The sequence below is a fragment of the Melozone crissalis genome, unplaced genomic scaffold, assembly GCF_028551555.1.
Source record: "Melozone crissalis strain CALT ecotype California unplaced genomic scaffold, PUWL_Pcris_2 ptg000106l_1, whole genome shotgun sequence".
Lineage (NCBI taxonomy): Eukaryota > Metazoa > Chordata > Aves > Passeriformes > Passerellidae > Melozone > Melozone crissalis.
Genome location: NW_026535883.1, coordinates 5,468,121 through 5,481,605, shown reverse-complemented (window position 1 = coordinate 5,481,605; position 13,485 = coordinate 5,468,121). Strand labels below are relative to the sequence as shown.

Sequence of the window (13,485 nt, the reverse complement as noted above, 5' to 3'; positions counted from 1 at the left end):
ATTACAAGGTCCATATTTGTTGAAGCTTACCGGTTAACAAAACACTTAAGGACATCATCATGTTTACAAACAAATTCTATAAAACGAGGTGATGTCATCCTGTTCAAAAATCATAAGATGTTTTTGGTTAGTGCAATCAAAACTAATTTGAATTACATAAATTCTTGGGGTTTTGTTAAAATACTACACAAATAGAAACTGATGCTGTTCAACTAGTCATCATGAAATTAAATATTCAACAGCATGAAGATCTCATAACGAGAAACAGAAATTTCAGAATTCTAACAGAAAAGGCAAAAATGTCAATAAGCAACCATCTTCCCGAACATCCACAGAGAACTATGCCCCAAACAAATATTACTGCCCAGTTTGAAAGCTTTTATTCAACTCAGTTTGGCAGAGAAAGAAAAATCCTTATGGCGATTAGGAATAACCAAGAGTTGACATGTAGTAGGACCCTTGCTTCTACATTCCTCAGGGAGCTTGTAATACCCTCATACTTGCCTAATCTTCTAGTCATGAATATAATCCATAAAGTCATAAATATAATCCATAACCATCTTGAACAGACAAAGACCTCAGTTACAAGTGGTCACACTTGTTTCCTTTTTAAACCAGACCTCAATGATATTAGGTTTACCTAAGCTGAACTGCATGTTCCACACAAAACTACGTTTGTCAACTTGGGACAGGATTCCAAGTGAGCACTACTTTGAGACTGAACTTTCCTTGATATATATATATATATATATATATATATATATATATATATAGTTATATATATATATAGTTATATATCACAGTTATATATAGTCAAGTAAGTTTTGCCTTAGCCATCATTTTCATACACAAAGATAACTCACTTTTTTTTTATCTGAGCTTATAGCTCTTCTTGTTGGATAATCACATTAAATTCAGGGTTAATTTCACATTAAGAACCAACAGCAAATACAGCTAAACTTCAAAATATCAAAATCCTACTACCTACAAGTATATTACATGATTACAAAGAGCCATTAGACATTCAAAACAAAATATGTCCTAGTGCAGCTACATTCATAGGCAGCAGCACTACAGAAAACTTGCAGTGCTGCGCCTTTAGAACCATAAAAAAAAAAAAGCATTCAAATAACTGAACAAGTGAAAGCATTAAACAGCATAGCCTTGACTGGCACTAACACAATGTGGTCAGTATCAACATTCTTCCCAGAAAGTATGTATGATTTTAAAATGGTAATAGTTTGGGTAAGGAAAATGAATAACCTCCTTACCCCTGAGGCATCTGACAGGAGCAGCACATATAGAAGGCTTGAATGACAGCACTTAGCCTGTTTGCTGTCATGGAGATAACATCCTGACAATCAGCACAAGCTTCCTGCTTCCCAGCAACATCGTATGTTTTTAACTCGACAGCATCAGCGGACAGCTCTTTCCTTCCCTCAGCTCCTGCAGTGGCAAAAGAAGGCGCAGAAGTAGCATCTTGGTGATCTGGTCCTTTTTGCTTCAATAAAATAGAAGTAATATTGGCAGAGTCCCTTTTGTTTTTCATCAGCTCTGTGGCTATCAGAACAAGCCATTCATCCAGAGAATGCCAGAGCAGTTCCAGCGGCTGCAATAAACACAGGAAAAAACAGACAAAAAGAAACATGCTGACATCAGATAATATTAATAATGTGATAATCCTCTTAAGGAAAATAAATATCATGCACATTTTAAAGCTTTAAATGATCCTTTAGAGGTCATGTTAGAGATAAGAGGCAAATACTCATACAAAATTCTGCACTTGTAGCCAAATAGCACAAAGAGAAAATTTCATATAGAAAGAAAATCAAGCAGTAGATGGAAGAAAGAAAAACTCATTTAGAAAGAACTACAGAAGAACTATATCGCAGAGTTTGGCTTCACACAGCACACTACTGCCTAACCACTGCAGCCAAGCAGGGAAATAGGAATACACAGGTTGAGTTTCTAGAGTGCCAGTTCTTTAGGAAGAACCTGGTCAAAGGAACTTCCTCCACCAAGAAGATGGAGGAAATCCCAGACAACACCTCACAGATTCAGGTTCGCGTCTAGTAAGAATGTGCTTTACGCACAATGTGAGCTCATACAGCTCATTTTGATAGTACCTCAGATGTTTTGTACAGGTCACTAACATCGAGCTTTACAAAACAGAAACAAGTATCAGCAGAATCCCATATCAAATTATAAGTCTATACATTTTAATTTACTTTAACAAAGACATGCTTTTTTTACTATCACCTGCTAAAACCCAATATAATTGAAATCCAGTACAATTCGTCCATTACTCTGAGCTGCAGGCCTGCTACAGAGGAGAAAAGGGATAAGACCTGTTGCCCTCTCACAAGCATAAAAAAATCCACAAGGGCTAACTGTATTGCCCCTTAATGGTGTTTCACAAGCCCACAGAGTAGTGACCATAGGGATATGAATCCTATAGGGAAGTAATTGACTCAAGTACTTCAGAGCATTCCAAAAGTAAGAGTGAACTTCTACATGGATTCCTTTTCCCATATGTTACTGCTGCATCAACGTTTTTCATCAGTGAAAACATCCAAAGACTTAGCAAATACTGAGAGTTATGTTCTCATATTCTCAGGTTGCTTTTGAAAACAAAGAGCTGCTCACAGCACCTGTACACTGTCTGGAGCACTGTCAGTTGCACCTCATAGTTGACATGCTCTCAATACACAATAAATTACTTCTCATAAGAGCTCTGAATTAAAAGATTCTGCTGAAATTCACAATTTAAAAACTTACTATGCTTCCATTTTTTCCTAATAGAAGTGTGGGGGAAAGCCAGCCTAATCTCTAACACTGGTAGGCTTTGCTCAATCCTTTGTATGTGACTCACTTAATGCTTGTGCTCCAAGTGACCACACATTTCTCTAGATGGTGATCTGAGTATCTGCAGCACAGGCAGCATTTTCTACATAAATGTCTGCCATACAGGATCAAGTTATCCTCCTCCCAAGACCCATGTGGCAGACATTTACCACAAAACATAATGTAAAGAAACTTTCTAAGGGAAAATAGGATTAATTGAATACACAGAAGAATTAAAATGCAGATGTACTCTCACCCTATAACTCAGGAGAAACTAGGTAGTTATTTACTAGAATACTAAAATCTATTTTTTTTCCCTCAAATTTGTCAACGTTTAGCTTGCCAGACACCATATTCCCCCACTATCTTGTGTTTCATCTTTTACTTCCGACAGATTTAGCACACCTTTCAGAACTTCTCCACCCAATTTGTTTTTCCAAAGCTAGTTCTTCACAGCTTCTTATCATAAACTAATTTAAAAGTCTAGTCAAGCATGGCAGCTTTAACATTTCATTTTCTTTCTTTCTAGTCCAACTTCAGGATATAAAACACTTGTAAACATTGCCCATCACCTCTATATCCACGACTGTCAGCATTTTATGTTGTCATCCATGACCAGACCTTTTCAAGTGGCATATGGACATATTCAATCAAACCACTAGCAATGCTTTTTTTCAAACTACTAGTCAGCATTCTTCTGTTAATTCTTACCATGAACCTCACATTAAACAAAGATCTCCACTTAAACTTCAGTTGTCATATTTCACAGTGCAGAAAAGTTTCTCTAGAATTATACAGCTGAGTCTGATGGAGTACCAAGCTTTTACAGCTGCACACCTTACCTCCCAAATGCAAGAATTTACCTATGCAATGCCTTCCTCTTTACCCATCTAGAAAGCAAGACCAGTAACCAAATCCATATTCAAACTGCAACACTGAAGCAAAATCTTTTGGCAGATGTCAGATAGCTTTTTAAGACACAGGGTGCAGGAGATCACTAATCCATGAAGTGACTTTGTCACAGCAGAGCAGTTACCTCAAATCTAGAAAAGAACAGTATCTGAAACAAGGAAAAAACATTAAGCACTTCCCAACCTTGTTCAATTACAGAGAAATTTTGCAGCAAGTTTCCCTAATGCGATCACACTGAACAGCAACTGGAAGAGCAAAACATGGAAAAGTAACAAGTGTAAACCTGGTAAAAATTACTACTCAAAGTTTCTCACTGGGAAGATCGCATTTGAGTTAGCAGCTTGTTTCAAGCTTGGGAGACAAAATGCAATGCTTCTTTTGTATCTTTCAGGATCAGTGCAAGAATGTGTTATCATTAAAAGTGCTTCCACTTTAAAACACCTGGATATGCTGAATCACATACAGGGAATTCCATGAAAGCACAGATAGATAGCCTTCTGATTTTCCTGACCTCATCAAGCAGCTCTGTAAGCTCAGATCAAGAATACTCACATTTTTAATCCCTTTCCAGTGACAACTCTTCAAACTATGTTCAATCAGTACATGATACAGAATTATTTAATGAAGCACTACAAAAAGGCAGGTCTGTTTTATCTCCTCCCAGAAGGTGAAAAAGACCATCAAAAGCACATTTTCAAAGAAAGGCCAAAAAAGGAGAAGGAAAGGCAGCACTAAGAGAAAACTGGAAGTCATCCAATTCACTCAGCACTATATCTAATCTCCTGCTATCCAGTCTACTGTAAATTCATGGAAGAACAGACTAAACCAACCACAACGGTAGATAAACTTAGCAATGCCAGACTTGTGTGCCCATTCCCAAACAACAATAAGTTCTCATCAACACTTTTATATTTCTGAGTTTGAAATTTAAATCAATCTTTAAAATACCATGGACACCTGCAGTGACTCTACTGCAGGGTTGCCTTACTCATAAAACTTCTAAATAAATTACAATAATTGCAATAATAATTCTTAAAACATCCTGAAATTTTTGTTTTGTTAGGTAATGGAACAGTAGTACACGTTTTGCTTATTTATTAAAAATATACAGGTTGTTTTCACACAAGTGTGAAAGAATTACTGGTATTTTCTGGGACAAGTGTGGCAGTTGTTTAATATAAGTCCACTGCACAAGACTTAAATGCACAGTAATTTAAAAAAAATTCTTTCCTCATACAAAATCATTTGGGCATGCAGATAAGTGATTTTACTGATATACCACTTCCTTTGCAAATTGCAGTTGAATGTTTTTGTTTATTTCACACTGACTTCTGAAATTATGTAGAGTTGAAAAGCAGGAAACCTTCCTTTTTTCCTTTTTGGGCTTGGTAGCAGAATATCTTACTGGAGACAGTTCTTGTATGAAGTGTGTTTAACATCTGCTCATCATTTAATCTGGCATACTTGGAGCAATTGTCATGAAAAATGTTAGAAAGTGCTGCCTCTAATAAAATAATCCTTTTGATTTGGGTACAGCTTTGTTTTTTCAAAAACAGATACTGTTTTGCTTTTTAAAAACAGAATTCTGGTTAAACCCACATTATTGCCCTATTTTGATGAACAATTCCAAAGGACAATTATTACACTGCACACTCTACAGTGCATTACATTTTGTACAGACTCAAAATGTACAGACTCATTACATTTTGTTCAGACTCAAGCATTAGTTTCATATTCATTATATAAATCAATTTGTTCTTAAAACTATTGTGCTACCAGAAGAACAAACATTTGTGCTTGCATGTTTTTTGGTTTTAACAGTCTACTGCTTTTCTTCCTTCCAAGAGAAGAAATTTAAACAAAAACTCAGATACTTCTCTAAAGAAACAGGAATTAAGAGTATCACCTTCCACAATCTTATCAAAATAGTTCTGTCTTAAAACCCCTTAGAAGTAACCTGATGTACATATATCATCAAATAATTGCAGTAATTTCAAAATACTGTTTTCACAACACAGTGGAAGAAATGTAAAAGAAAGAAAAATCCTCAATTACTGGCATCTAAATCTCTTGATATGAGCTGTGCAGTGAAAGAGTATGGAGTAAGATGGGAGAAGAAAAATTACCCTGCAGTTCTTTTTTATTAGTGCTGTGAAAAATATGGCAGTTGTATATCCAATGAAGACTGAGTGGCACACAGGAAACTGGGGCATCTTTACAAAAAAGATCTTTGACTTTCTACAGAGAAATTCCTTAACAAACAAACATAAAAATACCAAACACCTTCAGGAAGTAAACCTCTAAATGGCAACTACCTAAAGCATGTGTTTGAAAGCAGCTATAAATCAGCAACCTTGCAAGGGCAGTAGTGAGCTGATATGTTTCAAAGCACGTAGTAAGAAAAACCAAGAACAACTTGGGAAAAGATTTCATGATCACAGTGAGAACCACAAACAGATCAAGAATTCAATTGTTTCCATTTGTCTTGTGAAGCTGGATAAAGCTTACTGTTCAGTAATCCATCTGTGTATCTCCAACTATCATTTTGAAATTACATTAATATAATCTATTATATTAATATCACTATATTTTGATATTACTATAGTCTTAACAGAAATAAAAACAAAATTTACCAAGGCCACCTGGGTAGCTAAACACCTAATAAACAATCGATTAAATAAGAAATCAACAGGAATCATAACATGAGATGTGCATCAGTGGCTAAATTAATTAATTAATTCAGTGGGAAAAAAATACAGGAGAAGGAAAGAGGGAAGTTTAACTTAAAAAGGGAACATCAACCAAACTTACTTCCTGTTCATGAGATGTCTGATTAATGAATGCATGCTTTGTGAAATTCATCTCTTTAACGTCTATCTTCCTAACAACATCATATACTTTTCTGACCTTGAACACCTGACTTCTTGGAGTTTTATTTCCATTGTAGCCCATGTCATTTCCATTACTGGGGGAGGATGGGCCAATGCGAAACACATGGCAAAATATCCTCACGATCCTTAAGAGACTCTTCATTTGAGCTTCATAATTACTTGACAAGCTGGGGGAAAAAAATGGCATGTTTAAGTGTCTTTTCCTAGATGAAACAATTTAGTATAATAAGGAGTAAGCAATGCAATGGTAGGGTCTGATACATATGCTGAAAAAAACCCTAAGCTTCAAACCCTAGAAAATTCTAACTTTTATTTCCTGCACCAGCCCCAGAAGTCAAACATAAGCATTATGATTTTACTAACATGTAGAGGTAACTTTAACTAGAAGAACAGCAAATTCCAGATCTTTCAAAATACTTCCTTTTTTTTTAAATACATTTCTTATGAACCCCTGGGAGGAAATCCAACTTCCTAAGGATCTCAGTGCATGAAGCAAATTGGGATATCCAGATTAAAAATGTTTCTCAACCCAGAAAAACCCAACAGACTGATCAGATAAGCTGCCACAGCCCATTCTCACCAGCTATTATTCTAGATGCCCATTAACTACCTCAACCAGACAAGGGATCAGGATGGTAAGGATGCCACTTTTCTACTCAAGAAAAATGTAATCTAAACGATACTACACAAAACCACTACTATGTGATTTATTTATCCAACAAATAGACTAAAAGTTTTATGTCTCCTTAATTGAACTGGCAAACACTGAACTCTGTACCAAAACAGTGCAAAATATGAGATATCCATTACTTTATGCACAAGCAGAACATTCTCCACCAAACTCAACTAGGTTTTCTTCCTTAAACCCCAAGTAGTAAGAATTTTTCTGCCTTGAATGCATAACAAACTACAAGAAACTAATCCTTTTTCTATCAAAGCCTACTAACTTATAATAGAAGTCAGCACATACTCAATTCTATCCTTAAAGTACTTGCAACTTAAAAGCATGCTTAGATAGATCAGTAAACACCAGAAAATTGACATCTTATAGGGTGCTGTAAACATCTCTTGCAATTAACAATCTGCTAATACACAAACCTGAAACACAGCTAGCTGTAATAGCTAGCATAGCTTTGTGATGATCTCATTCATCCAATGTCATCAACAAAATACCAATTAATGACTGAGTTAACTTTTAAAAGCAATGCACTAAGAATTTTACCAAACTACTATACAAATTACAACTTTCTTGTGACAGTTTATACTTTAACCAGGTAAGTTTTCAGTAAATCAATATAAGAAAGGAACAGAGAGAGCAAATAGTGCTACAGCAGGAATATAAAGTTTTTAATCAGGTAAAGAAAATCCCCTGACTGGCAGTCTACAATTGTGTTACCAGATGCTCTCATCACAGCTAAAAACTGGCATTTGTAAAATCTTTCTTTATATACCAAAAGAATCTATGAATACAACAAGTTAACTCAAGAAGTTAACTTAATTATTGAAAAGAGAAAAAAAATAAAAACTTTTAACATTTCAACTGAGGCTTATCATGTTTTAGAAGTGGTATTTTCCTGGTGAAATTTCCTGGTCTCCAGGATAAGGACCCACATATGTAGAAAAAAAACCTTAGACGGCTTTTAATAGTTTACTGAAACTTTTACTGGCATGTTTGTAAACATTCATCTAGGCCTAACCTGCACCAGCAAGACCAAGTCATGTCACATGTCAATTATTTTCTTGGATAAAGGGAATACTTGGTGAAGATAATGTTAAGTGAAACAGGGTCTTTGCTTGTACTCAAGGCCAAAGTCTTCAGGCAAAAATTCAGTGGCACTCCTGGATACTTGCTAGAAGCATTACAAGAGACAATTTTAGATAATTTTGAACTAAACAATAGACAAATGCAAGAGCAACTGGTTGTGGGTTAGTACCCAGGAAACAAATAGAGATTATATCAAGTTCAGCCATGCAAGAATATCACTATTGGAGGTTTTCATGTACAAAGTACATTTGACACATTTGTTGGAAGAAGGAGAGAGAGGAAAGAGGCCCAAGCTCAGAGTACTACCAAGTACTATCTTAAACCCCACTGTGTTTATAAGAAAACAACTGAGAAATATTTCTTGAAGTAGTAATTCACTGCTTCTGCCAGGAAACCAAGCTGGAGAGAAGAGAGACATGGTTTTTGCAAAACTGCATCTGTGAAACTGTCTTGGAATTGTTTTATTTTGCTATCACATTTCTGTATTACAAAGTACAAAAGAGAAGCTGGCCAGTAAGAGTCCACAGCACACTCCAAGTACTGGCATGTCTGGAAATGAGTTCTTACCCACTGCAATGCAACCCTTTGATCCTGGCTCACCCATACAGAGCCACACAGGAGCACACAGAGGCTCAAACTCAGAGACAGCACAGTCACAGAGCTTCTGTTTCTACAGCCACACTGAGGGAGTATTGCTCAAATTAGAAGAGCAGTAACAGTAACAAATCAAATCTAAACAACAATCAGTTTAATTTACCTCTGAGGACACTGAAACAGAAGCAAATACTACCTTGTATGATGTAATCCAGCTACCACAACTTCCAGTAACATCTCTATACAGAGCAAGTTTGAAACCCTTTCCTGCACTATGGTTTTACACCTTACCACAATTTATTTGTGGGAAATCTACTGGCTCTAAGGAAGTCTGGAAACTAAAAGGAATGTGTTACAAGTTAAGCTGATACACAATGCAACAGCAGAAATTTTACAGAAAGTTATCTTTGCAGCAACAAAATTTCATTAATGTCTACACACTTTGATCCCTTTAAACCCCAAAGTTTAAAGGGATTCAGACCTTTACATTAATTCATCAAAGTGAACAGCCACCAGCATAAGATTTATTAATGATGTAATGAATTTCCTACCATCATCCAGGAGTTCTGATCTGCTATCTACAAGCTCCTTTCAAATTTAACATGACTAATGAGGAAGAAAAATAAAGTATCTAGGAATAAGAATAAGCTATTTATTTTCCATCTCACTGATGGGTTCCTCAGACCCCAGGCCCAGTGAAAAAAAGCTTCCCAAGTCATAATCCTCTACCACCTATGCTGACAGGTTTCTCTGATTACAGAACACATTCAAAGCTCTCTTTGCCAAAATGCCATCTAAAACATGTTAATAAGGAACTTCACTCATGCTTTCAAACCCTTGGCTCTTTCAGTAAAGATTTTCTAGTAAAGCATATAGGTTACAACAAAATCTGTTAGCTGTTGAGAGCAGTAAGGTGTTCCAATAAATTGCAGAAAAAGTGTTTTGCACAAACTCAAACAGAGGCCACAAAAACTAGGAAAGCATACCAAGTAAATATGTTTGCCTATGTCATGCACTTCCCCAAGTTACTGTTGCTTGTGCTGCTGAGACAGAACACTGGTAGATGAAATTTTTTATCTCATATATATTAGTAGCCATGTAAGGCAACCAGAGCCAGCAAACATGAGACAGGTGTCTGATGTAACAAAACTTTCCTCAAGCATACTAAGAAAGCATGTAAAAAAGTGAAAATGTGGAAGGGAAGAAAAAGTGAGAAGGGTGAAGACAAAAAAAAAAATTATTTTATAGTTGTCTAAAAAGCTTCCCTTTCTAGGGCTGAAGTAGCCAAACTCACCCAACAAAAAATACACTTCCCTGCAACTCAAGCTTCTAGATACCAGCAGCTATACAAGGACACCAACTTTTTCTCTTGAAGCCTTTGTGAAGACAGTGATCTAAACAGACATTATCATATAAATCAGATTTGTGATCCATCTACTCCAGCATGTGCTGAGCACCAGATAGTTTCAACTACTAAAACTATTAAGTGGCACTAACTGTGGGGTAGTTTATCAACCTGTGACCTCACACTTACCTGAGCAATTTGTGACCATTTGTTGTAGCAACTTCAGCAAGACTTGTCAAGATTTTCAGATACTGGCTTTCGCTCTGCTGAGACAAGTGTTCCAGAACCTGCCGCAACTGAAGCATTCAAACAAAAACAACTGCATTGTGGCAAGGAGCATCAGAACAACAATAATTTATCCATTGCATAGAACACCATCACCCAAGCATTATAATAATGTATATCTATACTGTACAACCTCTAATCTAGCCTCAGTTAACGTTTCATTATCATTTACAAAGATTACAGATGTGCAAAGGTACACATTCTAGTGTTGATGTATGTACTACAGGGTATTTAACATTACAGAATGTTACAAACACTGAATGCTTAACCCTGTATTATTAATTCATAAGAAGTTATGACATTTAAAATACAAGTCCTGACTTGTAACACATACCCAGTTTCCTTATGTCATCACTTCCAGATAATATGCACTGGTCATTACCCAAGACTAAACAGAACAGCTCAGACTTGGCCATAGAAAATAATTTTCAATATATGATCACATTTTGGCAATGAAGCAAAACTACACCATGTATTAGCTAATATATTCTGTATACACTCTCATTAAGATCTTGCTTTTGCACACAGCTCTGCCATTACTCAGACAGATGAAAAATTTTTCTCACTTTTTTGCTTCACTTCTACAAGATACAAAAGGTCTTTTTGTTCCATTGTTTTAGTTCTTTCTCTTTTAATTTAAATCATCTATAGCATCTCCCCTTGCATCTGACATACACTTTGAGAATTCTCACCTGCATCATTTCACTCTGTAAAACTCAACCCTGTCTCAGAAATTTAAACACTGACTTGGAAATCCTCAGTGTTATAGTAGAAATAATTGAGTTATAGAGAAAATGACAACATCAAAAATCTAGCAAACTAAATTAAGTAAATTGGCAGCCAACACTTTACTAAATATTATTTTTTTTTACAATCTGTAAGGTTGTTTGCAGTCATTTTAAAACAACTAATGTATTAAAAACCCACAGCAAGCCAGATTTACAAGGGGGAAGAGGCATCCCATGCTTCATTTCCCTTACACAATTAAGAAAAAAAACTTTTTTCCTTGATTTTTCTTTGCTTCAGATTGTACTACTCCACAATAACCAAAGAGAGAACCATTAAAAAAGAAACAGAGTAGTTTCATCTACAGAAATAATAATCAAATGTAATTGTGGCTGCAATCTTTTACACTCTAATTGTACAAGACAACTTCATACAGATGAGTGCTCGTACCACAGACTTTTAAGTTAATTCCAGATGATTAAGCCTCAAGACACATCCTAGAATGGATGTCTGCAGATAATGACTAAATGAAGGCAAATAGGCCCTGTTACACAAAGTAACTATATATAGGATGCTCTAGGAATGCTCTGCCTGTACCTTTGTATTGAAGCTGCTCTTTAAACTGTCTAGATCACTTTGCCAAATGTACAAAGTTAGAACACTAAATGAAAACAGATCCTACATTTAATCCCAAATTCTTGTGTTTAAAATTATGTGAAGAGTGCCCATTTTCCATGAGGGAAGAAAGATACCTAGTGGTCAGCTACTGTGGCACTGACTGCCACTCATATTCAGCACTAAGCTCTCCTCCACACACACAGAGATCCCTGGCTCTAACACACAGAATCCCACATTACCATGTTTTCCCGCAGATCCTCATTCTGGGTCATTTGAATTATTGTCTGGAAAAGCCGAGGATGGTACTGTATTAAGACTTCACAAGTCTCTCCATAACCACCCTAAGAAAACATTTTAATTAAAAGAAACATTAGAATTGAGAGTTAGACTGTTACAGGCAATAACATCTATTAAGGATAACAATTTTTTTTAATGCTGGAGAAACCCTATTCTAAAATAATTTGAAATTGAAAAAATGTAGCAAAGTTAGGCATCCCAAAATGTTTGGGAGAAGACAGAATCAATTTTTTCCAGTATACTGGCTCACATATATCCACTCCCATTTTTTTGTTTCTTGAAACATTTTCCTACTTACCAAAATAAAGGTACAGTTGAACAGCACTTCAGTCAACAATCACCAGAGATTAAAAACAGTGGAGGTATTTTATTTCTCTTCCTCCTGCTGATACCTACTTATTCACACCCAGCATCTAATTCTTCAGAACAAACATTTTCTAAAGGTTCATAGACTTGTTCAAAACAAACATTTTTTAAAAGTTCAAGACATATCTGACTTGTTACAGGAAGAAACAGGATAAACCCATGAAAGGGTTACTTAACTTTAAAATCAATACACAAGTATAATTCCTCAGAATGTGCCTTAGACTGACTTCACACACTTCTGAGAAAAAATGTTTTCTGGAAAGAAGATAACTTGATTTTGTGATTTATTTGTATCAAATCTTATTTAACACAGCTGCATTTTTAAGCAGACACCTAACACCTGAATATGCATGAATTTCTACTCTGGGAAGATGACCATATAATGTATTAACTGCTGCAACTCCAGGGACTCCGCTGTGAATGACAGTTGACATTATCTCAGTGAAAACCCTACATTAAAAAGATTAATTTAATTGTTTCTGGCACCGAGAAATTAAGTATTAAAAATAAACCCACCCAGTTTCTGTAAAAATTAACGAAAGTCAAATCTTCAAGATCAAGGTAATGTTTGCAAGAAGTGTATGAGTGTATAATTTCAGTCTTCTGAAAGCATGTGTTTGTTTGAAAAACAAACTTTTAAGCATAGAATAAAAGCCATAAAGTAAAAAGAAAGAAAACATATTGTTTTCTCCATTCTTACTTGGCATCATGAACTTGTATACTGCACGATCTCGAACACAGTAAGATCATCACTACAAAGAAACACCAGGTGTCACTACTCACACCTAAAAAAGTTAACCTAAGTTTTTTGTGTAAAAATGTGCCCTAGGGATTCCAAAACT

The 13,485-nt window shown here is 35.7% G+C and overlaps 1 protein-coding gene across 3 annotated transcripts in view; it reads right to left on the bottom strand.

Moving 5' to 3' along the window:
• Nucleotides 1-13,485, bottom strand: part of HACE1 (HECT domain and ankyrin repeat containing E3 ubiquitin protein ligase 1) — a 48,714-nt gene that overhangs the window by 20,516 nt on the left and 14,713 nt on the right. For 2 of the 3 annotated variants that reach the window (XM_054291731.1, XM_054291732.1), the window contains 5 exons: nt 12,220-12,321; nt 10,541-10,647; nt 6,664-6,814; nt 1,272-1,609; nt 31-99 (listed from right to left, as the gene is read on the bottom strand). In XM_054291731.1, the coding sequence (XP_054147706.1) occupies nt 31-99; nt 1,272-1,609; nt 6,664-6,814; nt 10,541-10,647; nt 12,220-12,321 (767 nt within the window). Of the gene's footprint in view, nt 1-30; nt 100-1,271; nt 1,610-6,567; nt 6,815-10,540; nt 10,648-12,219; nt 12,322-13,485 lie in introns of all 3 variants that reach the window. The other variant, XM_054291730.1, reaches the window with a different exon arrangement.